This window comes from Pteropus medius, unplaced genomic scaffold (assembly GCF_902729225.1).
Source record: "Pteropus medius unplaced genomic scaffold, Ma_sr-lr_union100, whole genome shotgun sequence".
NCBI lineage: Eukaryota > Metazoa > Chordata > Mammalia > Chiroptera > Pteropodidae > Pteropus > Pteropus medius.
Genome location: NW_024352784.1, coordinates 175,853 through 203,756, shown reverse-complemented (window position 1 = coordinate 203,756; position 27,904 = coordinate 175,853). Strand labels below are relative to the sequence as shown.

General features: G+C 47.3%; 1 protein-coding gene across 6 annotated transcripts; it reads right to left on the bottom strand.

Moving 5' to 3' along the window:
• Positions 1-319: 319 nt before the first annotated feature.
• On the bottom strand, positions 320-26,007 carry TRIM3 (tripartite motif containing 3). 6 transcript variants are annotated; one of them, XM_039847844.1, is made up of 12 exons: positions 25,852-26,007; positions 18,549-18,713; positions 9,780-10,011; positions 9,420-9,571; positions 9,024-9,204; positions 8,024-8,756; positions 7,787-7,890; positions 2,751-2,918; positions 2,403-2,571; positions 2,060-2,130; positions 1,018-1,158; positions 328-892 (listed from the first exon to the last, which is right to left on the bottom strand). In XM_039847844.1, exons 2-12 carry the CDS (start codon positions 18,677-18,679, stop codon positions 740-742), a joined length of 2,235 nt encoding a protein of 744 aa, XP_039703778.1. In that variant the 5' UTR covers positions 18,680-18,713; positions 25,852-26,007; the 3' UTR covers positions 328-739. The 6 variants fall into 6 exon arrangements, with proteins under 6 accessions (XP_039703780.1, XP_039703782.1, XP_039703781.1 ...); XM_039847845.1 differs by having other exon boundaries at positions 25,826-25,995; XM_039847846.1 differs by lacking the exon at positions 25,852-26,007 and having other exon boundaries at positions 320-892; positions 18,549-18,715.
• Positions 26,008-27,904: the final 1,897 nt, after the last annotated feature.

Sequence of the window (27,904 nt, the reverse complement as noted above, 5' to 3'; positions counted from 1 at the left end):
CCCAGATCCCTTGCCCAGGCTTGGGCCTCAAGGATTGCTGTCATACCCTGCAATGTTCTCCCTGCAGCCGCTGGCTGTTTTCAGGTCAAGGGTCATTTTCCCCAGGGCAAATGGCCAAAGGACTTACTATTTCTGTAGGAGTGGGGATTTGGTAGGTGGCTCAGGGTCCCAGGGGTTCACCCTCTCTTGCTCTCCTCTCCTGAAGCTTCAAAATGTCAGGACCCATTTGGGAATCTGCCTACCTTTTAGTCCAGAGCTAGTCCCACCATCCAACCATCCCACCCATTCATATCCCCATCCCACAAGAAAGCAACAAAAACGCGTAGCGAACACATTTATTTAATATGGGGGTGGGGTATTGCTGTCTCTGTCAGTGTGTATGGGGTGGTAGGGAGACAACCAGAGGGACTTCTGCCCTGGAGTAAGAGGCTGTTCCGGCCCCAGGATGGGGGGTGAGGAGCAGACTAAGGGGACAGGGGTGACGTGTAAGGGGGGTAGGGTGAAGCTCTGCACACATCCTTGGGACCACAGTCCAGGCCCACCCAGTTACCAAAGCAAGAACCGAATAAATAAAGTGCAACCGTGGGGTTGGGAGACGGGAAGAGGGAGGGCACCGGGCGCACCCACGCCCACAGCCCACATTCAGTGCTGCCAGGTCTGGCCCAACTCTGGACCAGACCCTCCTGTCCAATCACCCCTATGTCCGTCCCTCCATGAGCCAGGCAGGGCCCCTGTGCAGCTACTGGAGGTAGCGATAGGCCTTAAAGCAGTGGTTGCCAGCATCGGCCACCACCACATGGCCATCCGAGGTCAGTGCCAGGCCCTGTGGGCCATACAGTGGCTCTGCAGATGTGTTGATGTAGGATAGGAAGGAGCCAGAGCTGTCGAATACCTGAGGAATGAGTGGAGAATGAGGGATAAGTGAGATAAGGCAGATGAGAGGCATTTTGGGGGTGTGTATGTGCGTGGGACACAGTAGGAAACCTCACCCTCATGCCATCCCTGGGCTTTACTCACCTGGATACGGCTGTTGCCCCAGTCAGCCACGATGATGTTCCCGTTGGAGTCCACAGCTACTCCCGTCGGGGCGTTAAACTGCCCATTGCCCTCACCATGGGAGCCAAACTTGAAGAGGAACTCTCCATCGGCACTGTACACCTGGCAGGGCAAAAGGCTGGGGACTGGGGAGCTGGCCTTGGGCTAAGGGTGGGGTCTTGAAGGAGGACAGGGTGAAGCCCCAGAGCTGAAGACCCTCAGATCTGCAACTACAGCCCAATTCTTCCCAGGCTTCATGTCCATGCACCCGACTGCCTACTGGACATCTCTAGTTGATGTCCCTTGGGTATATCAAATCTAAGAGCCCATCTTTCCTAGGAAAGCAGTTTTGATTTATTTTTCTCAGTGACTGGCAACACCCATTCGGCTTTGAGTCATTCTAGACTCCACCTTCTCCTCTGTCTGACAGCTGATAAATTAACACAACCATTGATTCTATCACAAATTTGTACCCTAGGCATATATTGCCACCACAATGGTCCTTATCTGGATTGATCTTACAGCCTCTACTCTTGCCCCAACCATAGAATTGTATCACCCCACTGCCTGCAATCCTTCAGTGACTCCCCCTCACTCTTAGGAAGAGAGCAAGCCCTTTCTTTAAAGGGCATACAAGCCTCATCCTAGCAAACCCAGTCTGAACTACTTATAGTTTCTTGAACATGCCATAAGGGTTCCTATCTCCAGTTCTTGGCTCTTGTCCCCTCTGTCTTAAATCCTCTCCTCCTTCTCTACCTTCACGCTAATTCCCACTGGTGCTTTAGGTCATTCTCAGTCTCACCTGAGTCACATATTTCTGCTATGTCCTTGCACAGTTCCCTGAATGTCCTTATCACAGAATCTATCACATCACATAGGAATATGATAGGGATAGTATTTGCTTTATTCATAACTGTATCCCCAGCTTATAGATAGTACCTGGGTCAAAGCAGTTATGACATGAATGTCTACTGTTCAAATGAATGATCTTAAGGGGGCAAAAAAGGTGAGGGAGGACACTGACCTTCACTGAATGGTTATGGAAATCCGTCACTACAATCTCATTCTTGTTGTTCACAGCCACAAAGTGGGGCCCTGAAAATATAAAATGGTCTCTAGGGTAGCAAACTGGGATACTGAGTGGTATGGGGAAGAATATCTGTAGTGAAAAACCGGGGGTGTTAGGAGAGGGGTGGGGTCTCTGGACTGGAATAAAGTGAGATTATGAGGGAGATGATGTTGAGACACAGTGAATGAAAGAGGTTCTCTAGGGCCTAGATACAGGAGGAGGGGTCTTTATAGCTGGGGTACCTAGGGGGTTCTCTGGGACTGGGGTATCAGAAGAGATCTGAGTTGTCCTCCAATACCTGCAAAGTGACGGTCAGTGGCCCCGCGGCCCCCAAAACGGCCGACCAGCTTGCCATTTGGTTGGAAGGTGAAGACGCAGCAGGACTTGTTGTCGACCACAATGATATGTCCGTTCCGGTCTACAGCTACCCCCTTGGGGCCCATGAGGCGGCCAGCTCCAATCTTTGTCTGGAGGAAGGGGATACCCATTAAGGGCTTTATCTTTCCTGATGGGGAAAGTAGTCCTCACCTGGCACCAAAGCAGAACCTTGGGCTGGGAATGGACCACCTGACCACCGGGAGGCACTAAAATGGTTATCTCAGCTGGTCACCAGGGATGCAGAGTGTAGTGACAGTAAGGCTCTCACCTTGAACTTGCCCTCAGGGGAGAAGATGCTGACCCAACGGTTGTCATAGTCTGCCACAATAATGTCTCCGTTGGTGTCCACTGCCACACCTGTGGGGCGCTGCAGCTGCCCAGGTGAGCGCCCTCGGACCCCAAAGCGGAACTTGAACTGGCCTTCATTGGAGAAAACCTGGAGCAGAGGATCAAGGGAGGGAGGACGGAGGAGGGGAGAGACTATGGGCACAGAGGGAAGGGAGGAGGATCCTGAGGGTAGAGACCCCCCAGCTCATTCAGTCATTCAACAAGCACTGAAACCATGTGAGGGACACAAAGAAGAATCAGACATGGCTGCAGACCTTTACGGACTTGCAGCAGAGGTGTGATGAGACTGTAAGAATATGAAAGAGGAGACAGGGAGTGGTCAAAAAGGGCTCCAAGTGAAGAGGGTATCTGAGCTAGTAACCAAAAAGAATGGCAAAAGATGGACTGAAATCGGCCAGTAAAGGAGGGGCAAGAAAGGCATTTAAGCAGAATATAGAGGGCACAGAGTCCAGTGTGAGCTCCGCCTGTCCAGTGTGGCTGGACTGCAGGAAGCACTCCTATGGACAACAGGAGTGCAGTTTTACCCTGAGTGTAATGATTCACTGAAACAGGGAGTAACAAGATGAGATTTGCCTTTATGGTATGTAAGAAATATATTTGGTCTTTGTCCTCAAGGGCCTGGCGCATTGCTCCTCAAAGTCCTGGAATTTCCTTACGATAGGAGTATCTTTCGTCATTCATAAGGAGCTCCCTTTGAAGTTATGCTAAGGCAGTGACTTAGGCTGGGGCCCCCAGATAGCTCAGGATGGGGCTGGTCATCAAAAAGAACAAATGATTAAAGGGTTGGAACTTTCAGCCTTATCCACTAACCTATGGGAAGGGGGTGTGTGGGGGGAAGAGGAGGGGAGTTGTGCACCACATGCAGATTAAGCTCTATAAAAACCCCTGAAAAACAATATTTTGACAAGCTTCCAGGTTGGTGCTGAGAGGATGGTGCACCCCAGTTTCACGGGGACTGAAGCTCCTGCACTGGGGACTCTTCCAGATCTCACCCTTATGTGCCTCTTCATTTGGCTGTTCATTGGTATCCTTCATCAAATCCTTTAAACTGGTAAATGTATGTAAATGTTTCTCTGAGTTCTGTGAGCCTCTCTAGTTAATTAATTGACCCAAAGAGGGGATTGTGGGAACTCCTAACTTACAGCTGGTTGGTCAGATGCATAGGTGACAACCTGGACTTGCAATTGTGTATGAAGTGGAGGAGGTCTTATGGGACTGAGCCCTTAACCTATGGGAGGTGAAGCTACCTCCAAGTGGACAGTGTCAGCATTGAGTTAAATTTGTAGAATACCTGGTCAGTGTCCACTGAGAATTAGAAAATTGCTTGGTGGTACTGGAAAAAACACACTGGGGCTTTTAAGAAAGAGCACTCTGGCTGCAGGGAAGAGTTGAGACTGGAAGCTAGCTGACCAGTCAGAGGCCGCTGCAGCAGTCCAGGTGAGAAATGATGACGACTTGGACCAGGGCACTTGCTAGAAGGCAGTAGATGGACTCAAGAGACATATAGGAAGTAGACTCAACAAGACTTAGTAGCAGACAAGATGGGTAGGGAAGGGGGGAAATGGACAAGAATTAGCCCATCCAGGCTATGGGGTTAATGGCCTGTTGCTCTTGGACAGAATGACCTTTCAACCTCTCACCTTCTCCTACCTCCTCCACCTTAGGCACCCAACATGTTCAGTTCTCCCCATCCTAAAAGCACCTTCCTTAACGCTCCTTTCCTCCTTAGCTAAGCCTTCTTGCTTCTCCTTCACAGGCAAGACATCACTCACTGCATGAGTCTCACACTGCTTTGCTACAGGCTCTAGGGACACGAGATAAGTCAAAGCCAGGGGCAGCCTTGGAAACCTTGTTTTAGGCCTTGGCTTTGCTCTTTGATCGAGAGCTGCTCCCTCTTTAGTGGACTGGGCTCCCTATCCCCAGCCCATCCCCATCTCTTAGGCTTGCAGGACTGTTTGAACTGATCCCATCAACAGATCTCACTCCCTCCTGATGCAGACCTCCTACCACGCCATTGCCTATTCTGCCCTGGTCCCGTGGTGGAATAGCACTTGTCAGCAAGAGAAGGGAGGCACTGCAGGCTAAGGAGTTGATGTGAGAGAGACTAAACGATACCACCAGATCAGCAGTGAGGTCATGCATCTTTCTCCTCCAGTCTGAGCAGCTCAGTTTCCAGCTCAAAACTGATGAGGCTTGGAGGGTGTGGGGGTGTTCTTGCTCTTCTCATCCTATCATCACCACTCACAACTGACCAACTCTTGTTCATCCTTAGAGTCTCAGAATTTCATGTCACTTCTTCAGAGAAGACTTTAATGACCAACTCTACCCCTGAATCAATGTATACATATACAGTTAAGTCTCCATGATATACACTTCACAGCTCTCTTCATAATGGTCACTTCTAACTAAATCACTACTAAATATCTTTGTCCCCTTCTAAAAATGTAAGTTCTAGGTATGCAGGGACTATGTCTGTTGTTTGTTGCTCCATTTGCGGTACTGGTATAGTTAACTGGCACAGAGCAGACATTTGCTCAATCTCAAACCAGAACTGGACATTTCCACTTGGATGCCACACAGCAATCTCAAACTCAACATGTGCAAAAGTGAATTTATCAGCTTATACCTAGACGTGATCTTACATGGCAATGCCACCTACCCAGTGCACCGAGTCCTGCCATTCCTGATCCCTGCCTCTCTCTTGACATCTGATGGTACATCAAAACCTGCCATGTTTGCTTCCTTAACATCTCAAGAATCTGCTGGTGCCCTAGTTTGGTTCTTACCATCTCTCTCCTACACCACAGTAGAACTAAATCACTTCAGGATCTGAATCTAGTGGGGGAGAGAGACTAAAACAAAACAAAACAAACCAGTGATTCTGGTAAAGTGTGAAAAGTGTTATAGCAAAAGGCTGAGGGAGCTCAGAGAAGAATGTGATTAATATTCTGCCTGAAGGAAATGAATAAATTTTCATAGAAGAGCTGATAAAAATTTCTGGACTAAGATAATTACACAAATTGTCAAATCAAATATACAAATCAAATTCTTCATTCAGCCTCCACTACAGACAGATCCAAAGGAGGAAACATTCACAAGGACCCTAATCCTCACAAACTGAGGGGTACAAGTCACAGTCCGTCTGGGAGTCCAGCCCATACTAGGCCTGAGGCCTCCAGAGTAAGAGAAGCAGAAACTCAGCTTTGGAATCTGTGAGCCAGGCTCCTAGCAGCTAGGAAGTCGGGGTACAGGTAGGAGCAGGAGCAAGGAAGACTACTGTTAAGAATAGCAGGTGTTTGGAAAGGAGAGGGGGCTGTACTAGGCCCTGCCTCTCGATTCCTCACCCTGAAACAGTAGACATGCACAGCCCTTCATGAGAGAGACAAAGTAGCATGTCATTCTGTATGTATGGGCACCCATGTGTATGCACACCAGGGAAGGTTTCCTAAACCTCAACTTTTGTGCCAGAAAGCATCCCTGGCACAAGAAGAAGAAAAAAAGTTAGAGGGTGGAGGGAGTGACTGAGTAGGACCTCAGTACCAATCCTCTCTACCTGTGCCCCTGCCCCATCTCCTCACTATCCAGGCTGGGTCTAAATCCCGCCCTGTGCTGACCTGGGCCTCTCCATTCCTCTGCTCCTAGGAACAGGTTGGGAATAAAGATGGCCTGGATGGGAATATGGTCATGGAAGAGTTCCTGGCACCTTCAGCCTGCTAGGTAGAAAGCAGAGGTGAGGGAGGAGCGGACATTGAGGTGACAGATCTTTGGCAGAGCTGGATCTGTGACAGGGGTACTCAAGCAGGTCAGGAAGTTTAAATTTATAGATGTTGTGAAGTAAGAATCTTCAGGGAAATGTTTTGCTCCCTGATAAAATGTTTCCAAGAATTGAAGTTCAGGGTAGTTAAAAACAATCTTGTACAGGATAAAATCAAAATTCCAAAGCATCCTCTCCAAAACCATTTACAATGTGACCTCAGCTACTTGGCTCTTAATAGCAATCTACCTCCAGCCCCTCTGGGATCCTTTCAGTTCCCTGATCAACCCCCTCCAGCACTTTCCCACCTTCTGGCTTTTGCATTCTCCACCTGGACAATGATATTTTTAACTAACATTAGAAGGTTCACTAAGTGTCAGGCACAGTACATTATGTCATTTAATGCTCCCAGAAACCCTATGAGGTATTTGTTTCCTAATTTTACACATGATTTAACTGAAGCTCAGAGAGGTCACATGACTTGTCAGTAAGTGACAGAGCTAGGATTCAAGCCCAGGTGTCTGGTTTCAAAGCCTGAACTTTTTTAACTGCTCTGCTGTGTCTACCATACTGGTGCCTGCCACTAGGCTCTGGGCTCACTACAAAAAATAGAGAGCGAAAACCACATTTCCTGGCTTTAAGGAGTGTGAAGTGTCCATTCATGTGAAGGATGCATTAATCAGGTCTGTGAGGGACTGGTCTTGCCACTGGAAGACAGCCCTTTTCGCAAGTTACCCCATTTGACTGTCTAGTCAACTGCATGTTTGCAGAGACCAGTGCAGACAAGATACATCCTGGAGCAGGAAGGTATGCTAAAAGATTGCAGAGGAGGGTAGAGCCTGCATCCTGATCATGTGGTGGTGAAAAGGGAAGAAAGTAAGCCAGCCAGGTGGAGGCTCAAGTGAAGGCAGAGGGGAAAAAAGAATGAGCCAGATCTTTGGGGTCCAGGAGCTGGTCTGGCCTGAACCATGGCCTGAGAGGTAGAGGCTGCCAGCACAGTGAACCTTGGTACCTAATTGAATGTGGTTACTGTTGTGGCTGGTCGGAGTGAGGTTGCAAGTGGGTGAGTGAAGGATGGTGCTATGATTTATGGTACTGTGTGTAGGGTTTCATCTCTCAGGTGACCTATACACTCCTCTTTTTCAGGAGACTGTAGCTGGAGAACTTTCATTTTGGTGTTGGGGAGCTGGACAGGCACTCACCTGAATACATTGGTTGTTGCTGTCTGCTACCACTATGCGGCCACTGCTAGCTGCGGACACACCCTGTAAATTAGTAAATTCACCCTTCTCCCTTCCACGACTGCCTGTGGGAAAGGGATGAGGGGAAACAAAAGAATTCACTGGCACATCATTTTGAACCTCCCTGCCCTCTCCGCCCCGCTCTCCCGCCTGAGCCCACTTCCGCCTGGCTCTGCCCGGGAGCCAGGCCATCTGTACCAACTCGGAAGACGAGCTCATCCTCAATGGGATTGTCCTTCCGCTTGCCGCCTGTGCTGTACATGGAGCTAGGCCTCCGCACCGCCTTCTGGCGCACGTGGCTGCCTGGGCCACCAGGAGACTTGACACGGCGCTTGACGTCGTCTGGAGACGGTGGCAGGTCCCCAGGACGCAGGGCACGCACGCGAAAGGGGCTGCCGCGCACGGGCTGGCCGTATAGCAGCACTGAGAGAAGGAGCTCGCCCTCGCAGCGCGCCGTGTACACCAGCTCGTACGTGCCGTTCTTGTGGTCCACCACTGGCACTGGAAGGCGCGTGCCGTCGGGACCCGTGAGCTCCGCACGCAGCTCGGCGCTGCCCGTGCGCACAAGACGCCCATCTTTGTCTTTGGTAGTGACAGTGAGCGAGGCGGGCTGGCCTACCAGTGCCTGGCGCAGGCCTTCACCTGTGGCCACCGTCTCGTGTGCAGTGGCGTTCGTAGTGAGCAGTGCACCCAGATTGAGCACCGATCGCCGCAGCCCATCCACCTCGAGGACCAGTTCCAGCTGCGCATTCTCGTGTGGCCTCTCTGGGAAGGCCTGCGCTGCCAACGCTGCCAGCCGCTCTCGCATGTGCTTGCGCACCAGTAACACCTCCGGGGCTGAGCCCAGGCGCAGTGCCTGTTCCGCGAAGCTGCAGCTACTGCCGATGTGTTCTTGACCCTGGCGCAGTGTGTCTAGCTGGGTCTGCAACACCTGAGGAAGCGTTAGGGGAGGGTTGGGTGAGCAGACTGGAGCAGAACAGGGTATCTGTGATTCCTGATGAACTCGTAATACGACTCCATTAAAGAAATACAAGAGGGGAAATGTGGACACAGATGCCCACAGCACCTGTGGGGCCACGTCAGGAGGCAGGAAGTCTGGACAAGGGAAAGGGGTGCACAGGTGTGGAAAGCAGGAACACATGGAGGCAATAAAGCCTTCTCATGATGGACAGTGGTAGGGAAGGGTGAGCAGAGGTACCTTCTGCTTGGCCCCACAAATGGCCTCCAGGTCGCTGACCAGAGCCTGCTTGCGCTGCTGTAATGCTTGCTCCAGGTCCTCAAAGGCTGCGCTGATCTGGGCCAGAGCCTCTGCTTTGCGCTCCTGCAGCTGCTGGCTGATGCCCCCCACTAAGGCAATAGCTGCAGACAGCTGTGGCAGTCTGGGGAGGGGAAAAATCTCATACTGGGGTGGCTTGAGGTGCCCTCACCAAACCATTCCTTCTCCCTGCTGCTGCCCTCCAGGAGATTGCCCTACCTGAGGCCTCCTGGCCCTATCTAGAATCTTATCTCTACACTCCCCAGGGTCCCTCGCCCGCCCCTGTTGAGACACCATCCCTGATGGCCCCACCAGGCCAGGTTTCCAACAGGTGCCTACCGGCCTCGCACAGCCTCCAGCTGGCGCTGCAGGGCTGCCTTGTGCTGCTCCACCACGTCACGCAGCAGCACCGTGCCGTGCTCCCGGTGCTCCCCTGCCCGACACTCGCCACACATGGCCGTCTCACAGGCCTCACAGTAAAACTCCATCGTCTGGCAGCATAAAGACTTCAGTCAGGCAGTGGCTAGACACCAAACTTCTGTGCCCCTCCCCATCTGCCCTCCCGGCCCCTTACCTTCCAGGTGCACCCCCTACCTGGACCACTTATCCAGAGAAACACCCTCTTACCCAGTCGGCCCCTCCCCCACCTCCTGACCCTCCACCCCAAGTCCTGGCCTCACTGGGCCTGCTTGGGCCCACCTTGCCTTCATGGTTGGGGCAGGAGAGGGGGCGGCCAGCCACTGCACTGAGGGGGTGGGGGTCTTCGGGGTCATGGGCCCCATCAGGTGCTTGCTGCATCGCCTCCATGAGGCTGCTGATGAAGAAGTTATTCTGCAGTGCCGAGACACCCTGCTCAGGGAGGATGGATGTCTGCCGACACACCGGACAGGACAGCGTCAGGCTCTGGGCAGGGATGTAGTTCTGGAGGCATCTGGCCAAGAAGGAGGTAGAGCCGAAAGAGTGAGTAGAGCATCAGTGCAACCCTCCTCATACCTTCCATGGTACTATCCCTCTTCTCAAAGGTATGCCGTTACACTTCATTTTGAAACCTCTCTCTGGATGGCATGCACATCTTGCTCTGCCAATAGGTATAAAAGGACTCATTTCTCACAACTGAGTAGAAACACATCCCTGACCTCTCCCAGAATGCGACATATCCTCATTCCTCACAGCGTGCAAAAACACAGGTTCACCTTTCAGAGGTGTTTACAAACTCTTTTCATAGATAAATGCCCCCACTTCGTTAACTCATTAAACATTTATTGACTGCCTACTCTTGCCAAATTTGTGCCAAGCTCTGGGGATACAAACATAAAGCACACTGCATACCTCTAAAATACTTCTAATCTACTGAAAAGAGAGGTCACAGAAATAGAGAGTTTTAGAAGTAAACAGTGGAATAATTAAGGGTGTGTTGTGTGTCCTGGAGCTAGGCTGCGTGGGTTCAATTCCCAGGGCAGTCATCTATTATACTGTGTGACCCCTGACAAGTTACTTAACTTTGATGAGCCAAGGATTCTTCCTTTGTAAGATAGAGACAGTATAGACTTTACAGGGTGTTGGAAGGATTAACTGTAAAGGGCTTATAAGCCCAACTCACAGAAAGCACTATATATTATAGGTGATTAGTATTATTTATTGTTAATATAAAGAATACAATAGATGCACTGATAAGGAAATGTACAGAAGGGGCATCTGGCCCAGAGTAGGTGGAGAGGGTAGCCAGGAAAAGCTTCAGAGGATAAGCCAAATCTTCATGGATAAATAATGTTAGCCTGACCAAAGAAAGGTACAGGGAGAAGAACAGTGTTCCAGACAGAGAAGGCAGCCAGAAACAGTATAGTGTGGGCAGGGAATTATAAACAGCTTGATGTGGCTGGAGACCAAGTCCAAGACAAGGAATGGTAAGAGGAGTCTGGAGAGAGAGGCAGGGGCCAGCTATGGAGGGCCTCGTGGGATACACTGAGAAGCTTACAAGTTATTGCGACAACAAAAGAGAGCCACAGGAGCATGGGTCAGCAAGGTTTACATTCTATCAAGCTCCTCTTTACTGCTTCTGGGCAGAGGGTGAATTTGAATGTGACAAAACAGTAGACAAGGGGTGGTAGCAGCAGCAGCAGCATCATCGTCCACTTTCCATTTATTAAGCACTATGTGCAAAGCACTGTGCTTTGCTCTTTGTGTTTATGTAAACAGACTCTGAAAGAGTAAGTGGTCCAAAGTAACAAAATGAATGAGTATTAGAGCCTGGATCAAAATCCAATGCAAAGCATGTGCTTAACCATGATACTCTTGCAATAGTCTGGGCAAGAGATAACAAGACCTGGATCTAGGCAGCAGCAATGTAGACTAAGGTGGAACAAATCTGAGAAGTACTTAAGAAGTACAGCCAATGGAAGGTGTTGTCTGATTAGATATGTGGAGTAAGAGATGAGTCTTGGTTGACTCCCAGATTCCTAGCTTAGATCCCTGAGTGGATGGTGGTGACATTCATTAAGGTGAGAAACTAGAAAGAGTGGTTTATAGAAAAGTTCAGCCTAGACCTGGCCAAATTTACTCTAACAGTTGACATCCAGGTAGAGAGACCTGTCGAGAGCTGGGAAGAAGGCAGGTTAGACATAGCAGTGAGGATGCCATCAGCATTTAGATGGCCTCTGTAGCCATGGGAGAGGATGCAATCAGCCAAGAAGGGGTAGACAGTAATGAAAGCAGGTTAGAGCACCCAGCAAATACTGAATGAGGGGAGCAAAAAGAAACAGGCAGAGAAACAGGGGGAGAGACAGTGTCAGGGTAGCAAATTCCAGATGGAAAGAATGAGTAGTCATCAGTGTCAAAAGCAGTGGAATCAGAGAACATAAAGACCAGGAAATGCCCATCACATTTGGCAAAAATGAGAGTACTTTTGTCTGTAAGGAAAACAGCGGAGTGGTAGAGGAAGGAAAGCTTGACTTTTGCCAGTTGAAGAGTGAATGGGAGGTTGGAAGTTTGGATGGCAGCTGGGGGAATAAACGCAGAAAGGACAGTTATCTGTTTGTAATGGGACCCTTGAGCATGCTTATAAATTGAGGAGATAGTACAGAAAGAGAGGTGGAAGAGACTAGAAGACATGAGACAAGATCTAGGGACGGAGGGGTGGCTCAGATTGGCCTGAAGAGGAGGACTAGACCTCATCCCTCCATATGGAGGGAAAAAAAGAGGTGGATGTACTTGAGTCCAGGCGGCAAAGCTAGAGAGAGAGAAAAATGCCTAACTTGCCTCAGGCAAGATCAGCTGCTGAGAGTGAAGGAGGGAAAATACAGAACAGCAGGGCTGTGATTAGTCACCAAAGGAAGTAGGAGAGGAAGCTTACTAGAAACAGACTGATGGCAGCATGTTTGGAGACAGCGAATTTGTGGAGGGAAGATCTGCATGCTGCAAACTTTCCCATGTCCCCAATCTCTTCTGTTAATGTTCTCCACGACTCTTGATCTTAACTAATTAAATTTTATTTATTTAACAAACACTATGTGCCAGGCACGACTCTAAATGCTTCGCAAATATAAACTTACTTGTGACCTCATTTCCCCTGCAGTCCTTTCAAGTAGAGAGTGGTTTTTGCCTCATACTCCACATTCCTTAGGAATAGAAGGTGCGGTTGAGTCCTCCCCGCCCCCAATTGGAACATTTCTAAACTATTCCTCAGCTCCCTGGAAGTTCATGCCTTCTATCTACACTACCTCTCCTTGTTATTGTCTCTGCTGACTTAATGGTTGCTTCCCCATTCTCTGAAGCTTTTCTTCTGGTTTATTCTCTACTTTGATCCACTCTCCCTCACACATACACACACACCTGCCATTAGTCCCAGTGGCTCTGACATCGACAAGGTGACCCACCCACCATCAGGATTTCTTAGTCCCTTGACCTCCTCACCCTCAGTGATCTTTTCTTCCACTTCACTTCAGCTGTCCACTCCCACCACCACCCATATCCCATCAGCTGTCACTGCATCAACTCTGAAATCTGCATTTCAACCATTCCACGCCATTCCCCTCCATTCCCCTGTAGCTCTCTTCCCAGCTCACTGAATCTGGTGTTTCTCCTGCAAAATACCCTCAAACTCATAAAGACGTTCCTATTGGTTGACCATACCTGGCTTACAATAGCTTCCTAACTGGTTTCTTGCTTCTCTACAATCCATTCTCAAAACAGCAGCCTGAGTGAGCTTTAAAAAATCTAATTTATGTCATATTTCCGATTAAAAAAAAAAAAAATCCTCCAATGGTTTCCCATTGCATTTAAAGTAAAATCCGAACGCCTTCCTAAAACTGCCAAAGTCCCCCACGAACTGTCCTGACTCTTTCGGACCTCACTTCATCCCACTTTCTTCCTCACTCAGCCACTTCTTCTTTAAGGCTTTTGTATGGAACAATGCAAAGAGTTTCCCAGTGCCTGGAACAATCTGCACATGTCTGTTTCCTTCTTATCCTCAGGTGTCAGGTCAAATATCACCTCCTCAGGGAAACTTTCCTTGATGACTCTATGAAAAATAGCCTCTAGCTCAACCACTCCCACTTACTCCCTGCAAAACACTCAGCATAAGATGTGACATGACTGTTTGATTTTTACTTGTTTACTGTCCATCACTGCTCACTAGATCATAAGTTCTTTAAGAGCAAGGACCAAAAGATAAATGAGTGAGTAGTAGTTAACAGTGAAGGCTCTGCAGAATACTATGAACAATTATAGTCCAACAAATTGGAAAACCTAGAAGAAATGGATAAATTCCTGAAAACATACAACCTACCAAGGGTAAATCATGAAGAAATAGAAAATCTGAATAGATTGATTACAAGTAATGAAGTTGAATCAGTAATTTTAAAACTCTTAAAAAACAAAAGTTTGGAATGAGATGGCTTCACAGGTGAATTCTCCCAAAGATTTAAAGAAGAGTTAATACCTATCCTTGTCAAATTATTCCAAAAAATTAAAGAGGAAGAAATGCTTCCAAACTCATTTTGAGACCAGCATTACCTTGATACCAAACCCAGACAGAGATCCCACAAAAAAAGAAAATAACAGGCCAATATCCCTGATGAACACAGATGCAAAAATCCTCAGCAAAATATTAGCAAACCAAATTGAAAAACACATTAAAAGGATCACACATCACGACCAAGTGGGATTTATTCCAGGGATGCGAGGATGGTTGACATCCACAAATCAATCAATGTGATACACCACATCGACAAAATGAAAGATAAAAATCATTTGACTCTCTCAATATATGCAGAAAAAGCATCTGACAAAATTCAACATCCATTTATGATAAAAACTCTTAACAAGGTGGGGGTAGAGGGAACATAACTCAACATAATAAAGGCCATATATGACAAGCCCACAGTTAACATCATATTCAGTGGTGAAAAGCTGAAAGCTTTTCATCTAAGATCAGGAATAAGACAAGGATGCCCACTCACTACTTTTATTCAACATAGTATTGGAAGTCCTAGCTACAGAAATTAGGCAAGAAAAATACATAAACATCATCCAATTGGAAAGGAACAAGTAAAACTGTCACTGTTGGCAGATGACATGACATTATATATAGGAAATCCTAAAGACGTCACCAAAAAACTATTGGAAGTAATAAATAGATTCAGTAAAGCCATAGGATACAAAATTAACATACAGAATTGGTCTTGTTTCTATACACTAATAAGCTATCAGAAAGAGAATTTAAGAAACAATACCATTTACAAGTATATCAAAAAGAATAAAATAGCTAGGATTAAATTTAACCAAGGAAGTCAAAGACCTGTACTCTGAAAATATAAAACATTGATGAAAGAAATTGAGAACACAAATAAATGGAAAGGTATACCATGATAATGAATTGGAATACTTAATATTGTTGAAATGTCTACTCTACCAAAAGCAATCTACAGATTCAATGTAATCCCCATCAAAATACCAATGGCATTTTTCACAAAACTGGAACAAAGAATCCTAAAATTTGTAAGGAACCACAAAACAGCAAAAGCAATCTTGAGAAAGAAGAAAAAAGCTGGAGGTATCACACTCCAATTTGAAACTACGCTACAAAGCTATAATAATCAAAACAGTACCACACAAGCATGAAAACAGTCACATAGATAAACAGAATAGAATATAAAGCCCATAAAATAAACTCACGCATATATAGACAATTAATCTATGACAAAGAAGGCAAGAAAATACAATGGGGAAAAGACTGTCTCTTTCATAAATGACATTGGGAAAACTGGACAGCTACAAGCAAAAGAATGAAACTGGACCACTCTCTTACACCATATACAAAAATAAATTCAAAATGGATTAAACACTCAAATACAAGACCTAAAACCCTAAAACTGCTAGAAGAAAAACATAGGCAGTAAGCTCTTTGACATTGGTTTTAGCAATATTTTTTAGACCAGTCTTGTCAGGCAAGGACAACAAAGCAATAAGAAACAAATAAGATTACAATAAACTAAAAAGCTTTGCACAGAGAAGGAAACCATCAACAAAATGAAAAGAAAACCTACAGAAAGAAAGAAAATATGTGCAAATCAATATCTGATATGGGGTTAATATCGAAAATAAATAAAGAACTTATAGAATTTAATATCAGAAAAACAACCCAATCAAAAATGGGCAGAGTACTCGAATAGACATTTTTCCAAAGAAACATACAGATAGCCAGCAGACACATGAAAAGATGCTCAACATTACTAATCATCAGAGAAATGCAAATCAAAACCACAATGAGTTATCACCTCACACTTGTCAGAATGGCTATTATCAAAAAGAAAAAATAACAAATGTTGATGAAGATATGGAGGAAAGGAACCCCTCCTACACTGTTGGTGGGAATATAAAATAATGCAGCCACTATGGGAAACAGTTTGGAGTTTTCTCAAAAAACTAAAAATAGAACTATCATACGATCTACCAATTCTACTTCTGGGTATTTATCAGAAGACAACGAAAATACTAATTTGAAGAGATATATGCACCCCTAGGTTCACTGATTATTATTTACAATAGCTAAGATATGGAAGTAACTTAAGTGTCCATCAATAGATAAATGGATAAAGAAGATGTGGTACATATATACTATGGAATATTACTCAGACGTAAAAAAGCGAAATTCTACCATTGCAAGGAGATGGATAGACTTAGCGGGTATTATGCTAAGTGAGATAAGTCAGACAGAGAAAGACAAATACCATATGATTTTACATACATGTGGAATCTAAAAAAATAAAACAAAGCAAAAACATACTCATAGACACAGGAAACAAATTGGTGGTTACCAAAATGTGGAGGGGTTGGGGTTGGGAGAGAGCAACAGGTGATGGGAATTAACAGGTACGAATATCCAATTATAAAATAAATAAGTCATGGGGATATAATGTACAGCATAGGGAACACAGTCAATAATATTGTAATAATTTTCAATGGTGACAGTAACTAGATTTATCATGGAGATCATTTTGTAATATATATAAATATCGAATCACTATGACATATGCCTGAAACTAACAGGATATTATATGTCAATTATACATCAATAAAAAAAGAGTGACAAGTCTGCAGTCAAATCTGGATTCAGACCTCGACTATTGCTGTAGACATATTTCTTAATTACTTAACGACTCTGAACCCTAGTTTCCTCTGCTCTGAAATGGGGATAATAAAGTATCTGTTGTGAAGATTAAGTAAATCAATACATGTAAATCACTTTGTCAGTCCCAGGCAAATACTAAGCAATCAATACATGGTAGCTATTATAATTTCTCAGGCACTGATTTTCTCCAGAAAATTTAGTGATCTGGGGGTAGGAGAAGGTGCAGAGACATCTTTACTGATCAAGCATTGAGCTTCTGCCATGTGGGTTTAGAAAAGGACAAAGATGTGAGGGAATTATGGCAGCCAGTCAAATGGACAGCCATTGGATCCAGGATGGGTAGGACAGACAGAGAGGCCAGGATGGATCTGGTGGCTGGGAGAAGAGGGAGGAGTTGAGCAGGCTGGATGTCTATATCCAGTCAAAGCTGGTACAGTGGGAGTGGGATACTGGACTTTAAATAATACTACCCAGAAGAGGAATTATTCTGGGTGATGGCAAGATCCAGGGCATTGCTGGGAAACAGTATGGCTAAGGTGGCATGGAGGATATCCCTGGAGAAACAGTCAAGAACCAAGAAGCATAAGTGGGTGATAAAGTCACCAAGGTTGATGGAAGGAAGTGGAATGGGCAGGAAGGCTGAGACTGTTTCCAGTTGATGAAGGAAGGCGAGAGAGCAGTAGGACTGGAATCTGAATGAACAGGGCTGGAAGGGAAGCAGGGTCCCTGGGGCAGAGCCAGGCTTCAGACCAGGCAGGAGGCAGAGAGAATGCTTGGGTGGAAAAAAAATGTGAAAAAACCCAGGCCATTCACGACAGACCAAAGAGGGATGAAGGCTGGAGAGAGAATATTGTCCGAATACAGATGTGATCAAGTTTAAAACCCTGCAAAGACTTCATGTGGCTCTCTGGGTAAAGGCAAAACTCTCTAACAGGCCCACAAAGCTCTCCGCGTGGTCTGGCTTCAACCTTCCTCTTGAGCCTCATCCTGTGCCACTCTGTCACACTAGCACTGCTCCAGCTTTGTAGGGCTTCTTCTAGGCCCTCTGACCTGACACAGTCCCTCATCCCACATTCTTCCTTCTGCCTGGAATGCTCTTACCATTCCCTTCACTTAGTTCCTACTCAGCCTCCAGATCACACCTCAGGGAAGCCTTCCCCGATTCTCCAATTATAAGAGCCCATATGCTAAGCTGTCATAGCTTAGACTTTATTTGCAGCACTTATTAAGGGTGCAATATTATATTTACCTGTAGTCTGGCTATATTATTTGATTACTTTCCCCTTCATTATACTGTAAGCTTTCTAAGAGCAAAGATGTATCTTTTTTTGCTTATCACTGCATGCCCAGTGCCTGGAACACGGCTGGCACATAGTAGCTGCTCAATATATAAATATCTGTTCAATGAATTAATAATTGATAGAAGCCTAGAGGCTGGGAGGGGTTATCTTCTCTCACTGCCTCGGGGAAACAATGAAGACAGGCAAGGAAGGACAGACCTAGCTTCAAATATCCTCCCACTGGTCACAAATTCTTCTGGTGCCAGAGTTGATTCAGTCACAGCTCTGTCTGATTTCTCTGGTGCTGTCAAAGGCTGCCTTGGGGTTTGGAGAGGGGCAGAGAAGGCTCTGTTCTGGGCAGGGATGATAGCTCAGTGTTAGGAGCTTCTGGTCCTCTCATGGGTTCCTGCATCAAACCCTCATCTCCTATAGGTTGGAAGTCACCGGCTCTCCTGCATGTGTACACAAATTTCCCTCACCTCTTATAGGTTTATACATGCTATTCCCCTCTAAGGAGTGCCTGCAAGGTCTTTATCCCTCCTAGTACACAGCCCCCCTCACCTCTCACAGAAGGTATGCAGGCAAGGCAGAACCTTGGGGCACCGGTACCGATCCAGGCAGATGCTGCACACCAGGAACTGCTTGTCCATTGGCTGGACCTCTGGGCCAGGGCTGTCCTCCCTCTTTGCCATGGTGCTCACGATGGCTCCTGGCACTCACACCAGCCTGTGTAAGGAGAGATGGTCAGCACCTGGGAAGTCAGCATTCCCACTCCCCACCTGGTCCCCACCACTCAAATGCCCTGCAGAGAACTAGCCCCATTTCTTCCCTGCCAGGGGCAGGACAAACAGTGAACTGGAAGGAGCAGGGTGAAGTAGGTGGGCTGAGTGACCCCTGAGCATGCGCTGTAGTTAAGAGCACACACTTAGGTTTCAAACTCAGCTCAGCCTCTTACCAACTATATGACCTTGGACAATTCATATAACCTCTCTGAGACTCAGTTTCCAATTTGGAATTATGGGAATAACAATCCCTACCTCAAATGGTTGTTTGGAGAATTTGCAACAGTGTATGTCAAGTGCATGGTACATGGGTGCCCACTCTTACTGACACACCCATCCTTCAACTCCTCTGCCTCCTCCAGATTCTCCTCCAGGAGACCTTTCTGATGGAGTGTCTCTCTTCTCTGACTACCTACAGCCCTCCTACCTATACTCTGACCCACCTCTCAGCACAACTGCCCAGGATTGCATTTTTTCCCCACATGCCAATCAGTATCCAGCTCTGTGGATTCTGCCTCTCAAATCTCTTATCCGCTTTTCTCCAACCACACAGCTACTGCTCCCAATTCAGATCCCCACCAATTCTCTCCTGTGATACAGCAATAGCCTTCTAACTGGTATCTTTTTCTCCTCACTTGTGCCTCTCATCCATCCACGCAGTCAGAATGAAGCTTTTAAAACACAGATTCCATCTTGTCACTAACTCCGTTTATATTTCTTTCAACAGTTATCCATTGTCCAAACTCCTTAAACTGGCCAACAAGGCTTAGCTTTGCCCATAACTCCCTCTACCTCCTCATGTCTCATGATTCTATGATCAGTCACACTGATTTCTTTTCAGTTCCTAGAAAACTCCTTTTACTTCTAGGCAGTTACATATTCTGTTCTCTCTGCCTGAGATCCTCTTCTAAGGCCCTCTTTGTCTGGCTGACTACCACTTATCTTTCAGGTTGCCATGTAAATGTCACTTCCTCCAGAAGGCCTTCCCTGATTTCCTGAAGTCTGGGTTAGATGCTCCATCTTTGTGTCTCACTGTATCCTGTATTTCCTTCATCCTAGCTCTTATATGCCATACTATAATTTTCTTGTTACTTCTCTGCTTCCTCTACTGTATGCAGAGTTCTTGAGGGCAGATATATTTTATTTTTCTTAATCCTAGCTCTTAGCACAGAGGTTGACATAGGATCAATCTGCATTTATTGAATTAATTCAGTAATTCAACAAATATTTATTAAGTGCCTACTTTGTACAGGCACTGGGGATAGAGTAATAAAACAGCTTTGGTCACTGTCTCTATGATGGGGAGGTGGTGACAGATATTTTAAAAGTAAATAAACAAATAAATAGATAATTATAAATTGGGAGAGGGGAGTGCTATAAAGAAGAAAAGGATGCTATGAGAAGGAGCATTTTCTTGATTGAGTGATCAGGGAAGGCCTCTCCAAGTAGGTAACTTTTAAGCAAAGCTCTGAGAGATAGAAACAAAATGGTAAGAATAAAGGTGGAGGCATCAGAGAGTGAGGGAGGGAAATCATTCTAGGCTCAAGGAACAGCATACATGAAAGTTCTTAGAGGGCTCACTGAGAACCCAAAAGGATCATTTGGTTAGAGCAAAGTGAATAAGAGGCAACAGGTGAGTTTGGGAAGGTCCACTGAAATGAGATCAGGCAGGACCTTGATGTTAAGAATATGGTTTTCTCCTAAATTGGGAGGGAAATGATGCAATTTACAAAAATAAAAATAAAAATAAATTTAAAAGATACTTTGGCAGCTATAAGGGGTAGAAGCAGGGAGACCAGTTCGGAACCTATTCCAGTTCTTTAGTAAGAAGTTGTTGGGTATTAGCAGAGCTATAGGCAGAAAGGTGGGTTGATTTGAGAAATATATTCATGAGGTTGAATCAAAAGTACATCATGATGGATTGGATGTGAAAGGAGAAAAGGAAAGTCAATAATGACCCTCAGATTTCACCCTTGAGCAGTGGTGGGCCATGCAGAGAGTCAGTGAAAGCTGAGAAGCTGATTTGGGGCATTCTGTTTTAGGCACGCTAAGTTTGAATGCCTGTGTGATATCCACATAGAAACATCAAGTAAGGAGTGAAATATAGGAGCTCAAGGGAGAAGTTGGGGCTTGTTATTGATTTAGGAGCACTGACATATTAATGACACGTAAAGCAATGAGAATGAATGAGACCACCTAGGGACAGAGAGTGGAAAGTAAAGGAGAATCCAGAGCAATGGGAGGAAAACCAAGGGAGTGTTGGACCAAGGGAAACAAAAGAAGAGAGAGTGATCCCTGATGTGAGCAATGGAATTCTCTCTTCAGAGGTGATGGGTTCTGAATCTGGAGACTTAATACAGGGACAACATAGCAGTGGGGAGAACAGATTGAAGGTTGGCGGAAGAAACAGGAGGCCAGAGCCGAGCTGAGGCTTCCGTCTGGTGAAGGGGAGGGCTAGGAGGAAGAGTAGGAGAAGTCCGCTGCGCCCGCTCAGCTGGGGCAGCGGATGTCAGGCTCTGCCTCTCTCCAAGGCCAAGGGGCTCTAGGAGCCTGTCTCACAGGGGCGGGGATTGGGCTACATCCAAGATCTAACAGCTCCTCCCTCCCTTCCCCTTCCTGCTTCAGTTCCCCACCCAGACTTGCCAGGCATGCAATCGCTGAGGCCATACCCCAGCCTGGATCACTCAGATTACCTTCTCCTGGGCTCCTATTCCCACCTCTCCCATACCACTGTGCCCTAGAGATCTGCCCCTAGATCTCTAGGCAAGTGGACTCTGGTTTAAGTGGACTATTTATCACAGCAGACACTTGGCGAACCTTGAACTCAGGGCTGAGATTTCACTCTTTCCTCAGGCTGCCTACTGCCATCCCTGTATCCCTTATTCTACCTGTCTTGTATAGCTCAGTTCTAAAGGCACCTCATTTCCTCATTCAGCATTCATTCAACACCTCTGCTAGACCTGCAGATAAAAGATAAATAGTTGCAGCTCAGCCTTCATGGATTCCACAATCTAATAAATGGATTACTGCAACTTGGTGAGGGCTATGATTAGGCAGCGCAGAGTGCTCCAGGAGCACAGAAGTTACCTAACTTAGATTTGGGGTTGGTTAGGGGATGAGGTATTGGTGGTTGGAGGTCAAGGGAATTCTTATGAAAGTGGCATTCAAGCTGAGAGGTCCAGGATGAGTGAGAGTTACAGATAGCATGGTGCCTTCTGCATCAGGAGACTGAATCATACACTGGGACAGGCTTGGGCTAAGAATTGAGATGGGGTGCTAGGCAGGAGCTAGATCACACAGAGTTGTGTTGGCCTTATTAAGAAATTTTGACTTCACCCTTCCCTGCTATAGGATTAAAGCTTTATCTAAAAAGCAAAGGAAACCTGGGGGGATGGGGGGTGGAAAAGGTTTAAGTATAGAGTGATAGAGCCACAATAGAAAATTTTTCACTGCTGTGTGGAAAATAGTTTAGAGGAGACATGAGTGGTAAGTTAAGAGACTGCCATGATATGCCAGAAGAGAGATGATGGTGGCCTTGACTAGGGTAGTAGCAAAGAGGAGGTTGAGAGAAGGGGCTTTCATATGGAAGAATCAATAGAACTTGATGGCTGATTGGTTAAAAGTAAGAGAAGAAAGAATGAGACATTCAAGTGGAGAGGTCCAGCTGGCAGTTGGAAAGACAGGCTGGAGCCTAAGAAAGAGGTCTGGCCTGGAGGTAAGGATTTGGGAGTCTTTGGTGTAGAGATGGCACCTGAAGCCATGGAAGTGGATGACATCACCCAGAGATGACAAAGGAGAGCCTGTGACTGTGCCCCAAGGAACCTCAATATTTAAGGTAAAGGCCCAGGAAGCAAGGTCTGCAAAGAAATTGAAAAGCTGTGGGCAGAGAGACAGAAGCAGGAAAGAAGGAGATTGTGAAGGTCAAGGGAGAGGAAAGTTTCATGGACAAGGGAACGATCTCATTGCAAAACACTGCAGAAAGGTCCCATGATCTAAAGCCCAAGAGAAGCTATCATTAACTTTAGGGAGTGTGGTTTCCAGGGGCTAAAGGAGAGGAGGCAGGTTCAGGGGGGAGTTGATCGTGAGCAAAAGGAGGTGGCCAGTGGTGACTCCATTAGATCCTTAACATCTGCAAAGGATGTGTTTCAAGGCTTTTCAGTTTCTCCAAATTCTCAAACAGAAGCTAATTTCCCCCCATGACTTCCTCCTACAACCTCGTGAGAGTCCCAGATTTACACAGCTGTGAGTGGAGGTAGATGACCAAAGCATTGTTAAAAAGTGGATGCAAGAGGTCAGCTAGGCTCACTTGTTTCCTAAAATGACTCACTCCTGTCCACTAGCCTCCAAGTGTATTTGATTATTTGACACCTCAGCAAAATGACAAATGACTGCAGGTTACAGTCTTCGGGGTTTCTTTGGTACAGATGAAGCCTAGGAAGAGGTAAAGTCCTCGAAGCCAAGGAATCCTTTTAATAAGATTGGCAGGAAAGGAAAGTAATGGAATTCACAGTATCATCTCCCCTACCACTGCTAGAATGAGGTGAATGAACCATTTGATCAGCTGATCAACATATCAATCAAACTTCCTTGGGCACACTCTGGACCAAGCCCTTCAAATGAGAACTGAAGATGCAAAGCTGAAAAAGATATATACTCCCTGTCCACAAGCTCTCAGATTAGTGTGCGAAACGGACATGGAAATACATAACTACAATGTGATAAGTAGCATGATATTAACACATTCGAACTGCTATGGCAGCAAAGAGGAGGAAATAGCTAAGTTAAAAGGTAGTGGAGAAAAATGAAGAGGCCTCCAAAGGAAGGGATATATAAGCTGGCTCTTGAGGGACAAATAGGAGTTCGATAGGTACAATGGGAAAACTGAGTGAAGGAACAGAAGCACGAAAAATTAAGAAACATGGACCAGCTGGGCAATAGTACAAGAGTCGAAAGGGCAGAGGCTGTATGATGCTTTCATGATCACTCGATGCGAGTTCTCCACTTGCTCCCTGGCTACTGCTTCACTGCCCATTCTTTAAATGTCTGGTTCCCCAGAACTTTGTTCTAGGGCCTCTTCTCTCACTTTCACACTCTGCTATAGAAATCTCATCGTCTCTTGGGGTTTCAGTTACCATCTACTTGCTAATGACCCCAAAGCCTTATCTCCCGTGCAGAAAACTTTCTTGATCCCCACACCTGTATATCCAACTGTATCTTGACTATTTCTACATGGAAGATGCATGGAGACTAGTCTACAACTGTTCACTTCCCCTTAACCTACTATTCATGCTGCATTCCTCATCTCAATAAAAGGTACCACTATCCATCTAACCACACCAGCCAGAACCCTGGGAGTTTTCTCAATTTCTCCTCTTCTTTCACCTTTGAGATACAAGCTATGATGCTTTATCTTTGATTCTGCCTCTAAAATATGTCTAGATTTAAAAAGCTCAGAAGATCTAGGAACTAGTCCTGTCAAGGACTAATGCAAGGTAAGACTCTGGGCAACTTCCTACTCCATCCCCTTTTTGTAAGTTGGGGATGTTTCCCAAATCTGAGATTCCCAAGGTTCTCTTTCCAGCCAAATGTCTCTACAGATTGTAATATGTGCCCATGCTTAAATTCCACCTTGTACTACCTTGAGGATTTGATTGCTGATTTCTATGGTAAGGCTAGGTGTGTTTAGAGGGTGGCTGCAGTTGTCTCCCCCGCCTCCTCCCTGTTCCGTTCCCTTCCAAAATAAATGTTTGCTGAGTTTAGGGCACCCATGACACTCCCTCTGGGCACCCTCTACTCTAATAGTATGGCTTTGCTGTTTTTTTCTGAACACAGGCAGTACTACCCAACTATGGGTTACTACTCAAGCTTGTCTCTCAGCAAGAATGCCATTGTCCCCTAAGTGGCTGAGGCAGCACCCGGCACACAGAGGGTGCTTAGTATATGTTGGTGACAGGAGAGCCATGTTTAAATCACTGCAGTTCCTTCTCACTAGAGAGAGAGAGGCAAAAGCAAAGGCAATAACAAGTGAACAAGGCTTCACGGAAAAAGACCTCCACTTAACATAAAGCTTTCCTATAGCAAAAGGTAGTAAGTGCTCTGTCACTGGAGGTATGCAAGCCAAAAGAGGCAGGGCACCTGTCAAGCCTGCAGCTGATTCCAATTCTGCAGCAAATCGGAGCCCTGCTTAGGGGATGAATGGGCAATAGAGAGCTGGACAGACACACAGGGGCAGATCTGTGAAAAAGATGGCTCTACCTGCTCCAGCCTCCCAGATCTCATCTTCCTACAGGGGCCATGGTGTCCACTTGAGAGACCCCCACACCAGGAACAAGCCCGGGGCCTGCCTTCAGTCAGAATGACCTCCCTAGGTGCAGCCTGTCCCTCCAACCTGCAACCATCTGTCCCTGCAGGTTTGCAGCCCAGGATCTGTAGCCAAGTCCAGAAGGGAGGAGGCCAGACCAAGGAGGGGCCTGGGGTCCTCCAGGCAGGGCCCAAGCTGCAGGGGAACCAGGTGGGTCCTTTCCTACATGAAATAGCCTCCGAATGATGATTCCTGTCCAGGGAGCAGTATTAGAGGAGGAAAGAGTGCCCTCTATCCTGGCTGGTGGGCCTCCTGGTGCTTGAAGAGGATGGACGGGAGAGCAAGAGGTAGAAGTGTCTGCACCAGGGAGAATGGAACCCTTCAGACAAGCTGGGCCACAAGATTCCAGAGTCCCACTTAGCAACACCCCCGCCCCTCCACACACACACACACCGTCACCCTCAGCTGTAGCGTTCGACACCCTACGCCAACATACACAAGCTCCCAAACCCCGCGCTCCTCCAAGGAACCATCACCCATTCACCCGCGCCTCCCCCCTCAAACATGGACCTCACGTGAGCAGCCACAGCCCGAAGAATCCCCTCACTGCTCTCACGGACATGGACACGCCTCACGTGGACAGAGACAACCACAGCTTTTGAAATGCATCTGTGCCCCCACCCATAGACGCTCGGACAGACACACGGCCACTGAGACCCGGCCTCGGACCAGGGCAGACAGGAATACAAACGCACCCCTGGGGGCCGCCAGTCGCACTCACCGCGGCGGAGAAGGATGGGAGGCCAAGACCCGGACTGCGGCCACTCCGAGGGGCCCGCGGCGCTGCCCCCGCTGCCAGCGCCTGTCTGCCCGGCCCTGCCCGCGGCGCCGCCCCACGTCCCGCGCCTCCGCCTGTCCTCGCGCCGGCGCCGCCGCCGGACCCCGCCGCACAGGACGGAGGGAGGGGTCGGGGCGGGGCTGCGGACCAGCCGGGGGATGGGGCGGCTCCAGAACTGAAGACCCACCCACGCTCCGCCCGCCGCTGCGCAAGCCCCGCCTCCCCTGCCCCGCCCGCCCGGCTCCCAGCGGCCACCCCCCCAGGCTCCAGCTGGAGCTGCCTCCGCCCGCCGGCCAGAGAGCCGGTAAGCCGGATCCCGGATCCAGGATCCCGGATCCAGGATCTCGATCCCCGCCAGCTGCTTCTTGTCTCGACGTCTCCAGGGAAGGGCGCCGTAGTAAGTCTCAGGGACGGGGATGAGGCTCCGTCAATAAAAGGCAAGCTGGACAGCAGGGATTTCGGACTCTGGGAACCGGTTCGGGCTGCCTCCTGGAGGTGCCCTTCCCGGCTTTCTGGGGGGCTCCTACGAAATATGCTAGTGTGGTGTCTGAAGAGCAGGGAAGACGGGGATCGTCTGTATCTCGGCGCGGATGTCTGGGCAGCGAAGGGCTCCAAAGTGGAAAGGCAGTATCCAGACCTCTGGAAAAGGGGCTGAAAGGGTAGAAAAATGAGGGGACTTGATTCGACGGCTCTAGTTGCCTGGCTCTCCCTCAGGAGCCCCCTAGCGAGGAAATTATGGTTCGGACCATGCAGCGACTCTCTTCCACAGTCCAAAGACCAGAGCAATTCCCAGAATCATCGCATTGTGGAAAAGCGGCCCCGGTGGAAAATAATAAAAGTTATAATAGTTAACAGGGACTGAGTGCTTATATTGTGCCACACACATAACGAATCACTTTACATATATTACCTTCTTTAATACTCATAATCTTGATGGCTTCTTTTAATAGCTGTGTTTTACAACGTAAGAAACTGAGGGCCCTGGCTCCTCAGGCGTTTACCCTGATCACTCAGCTAGAAAGCGGTGTGACCAGAGTTCGAGCTCTACTAAGTCCTGCCTTCAGTCACTTGGAGTCAGTACCGCTCACGGTTGAAAAATCTCCAGTGGCTTAAGAAGTGGGGGATTGAATGTGGACCACCCAACTAATAATCAAGCTCCACTCAGATGACTGACAGCTCCTAGGCTTCCTGGGCTCTATCAGATGACTGCTGATAGAGCCCAGGAAGCCTAGGAGCTGTGACAAAAGGGAAAATCAGGTTGCATGGATCTCAGTGCTGAGAATCTGCTGACTGGGTTGTCCCCTTCCTCCAGCCCTCTACACAGGTAGGGAAGTATGTTGAAACATTCTCGAGCTCTCCTTAGCTAAGGAGCACAGAGGTGACTAAATAAAAGTGCTGCTGAGGAGCCTCAGACAAGGTTCAGATTTGGGCTCAACACCTAGGTGCAGCAGGGTCGCTGGGAACTGCCTCCACCTCTCATACCTGACTTCTGACACCCAGCACAGGTGCTCCAGAGCTTGTGACTGCACCTGACAGGGGTCGTGCTAGCTTTGGAATTTGAGCCTGAGCTACTAGATTACCCAATATGAAGGATCCGGGGTCTGTATTACACTATTTTAAGCCTCATAGGACTACTTCCTCAACCATAGTCTTTCCTATGCCATCAAACTTCTGAAAAGGCTTCACAGCTCCCTGTCCAAACGGCAAAAATCCTTAGTCAGCTTGAAAAGGCCTAGTGTGGTCTCTCACTACCTGACCTTTGTTGTCTTCTTCTAGCCACTCCCTCCTCATCTTTCATTCCAGTCAAATTAAGTTCCTAAAGATTCCTATTCAGGGCCTTCACATATGTTGGCTTCTCTACCTAGGATGCTCTTTCCCCTACTCTGGCTGGCTGTCATCAACTCACCCTTTAGGTTTCAGCTTTCAAGGTGACATGACCATCTCCACCCATCTACAACAGATGCCCCTCCTCTGTGCTCCCATAGCTCCCTGTACT

Excerpts from the sequence above, each read along its gene's own strand:
- TRIM3 (XM_039847844.1), bottom strand. The coding sequence starts at position 18,679 with ATGGCAAAGAGGGAGGACAGCCCTGGCCCAGAGGTCCAGCCAATGGAC. Across the intron at positions 2,131-2,402 it reads CACTGACCGTCACTTTGCAG|GGCCCCACTTTGTGGCTGTG; the intron begins GTATTGGAGGAC and ends TTATATTTTCAG. Across the intron at positions 893-1,017 it reads GGGGCAACAGCCGTATCCAG|GTATTCGACAGCTCTGGCTC; the intron begins GTGAGTAAAGCC and ends CTCATTCCTCAG.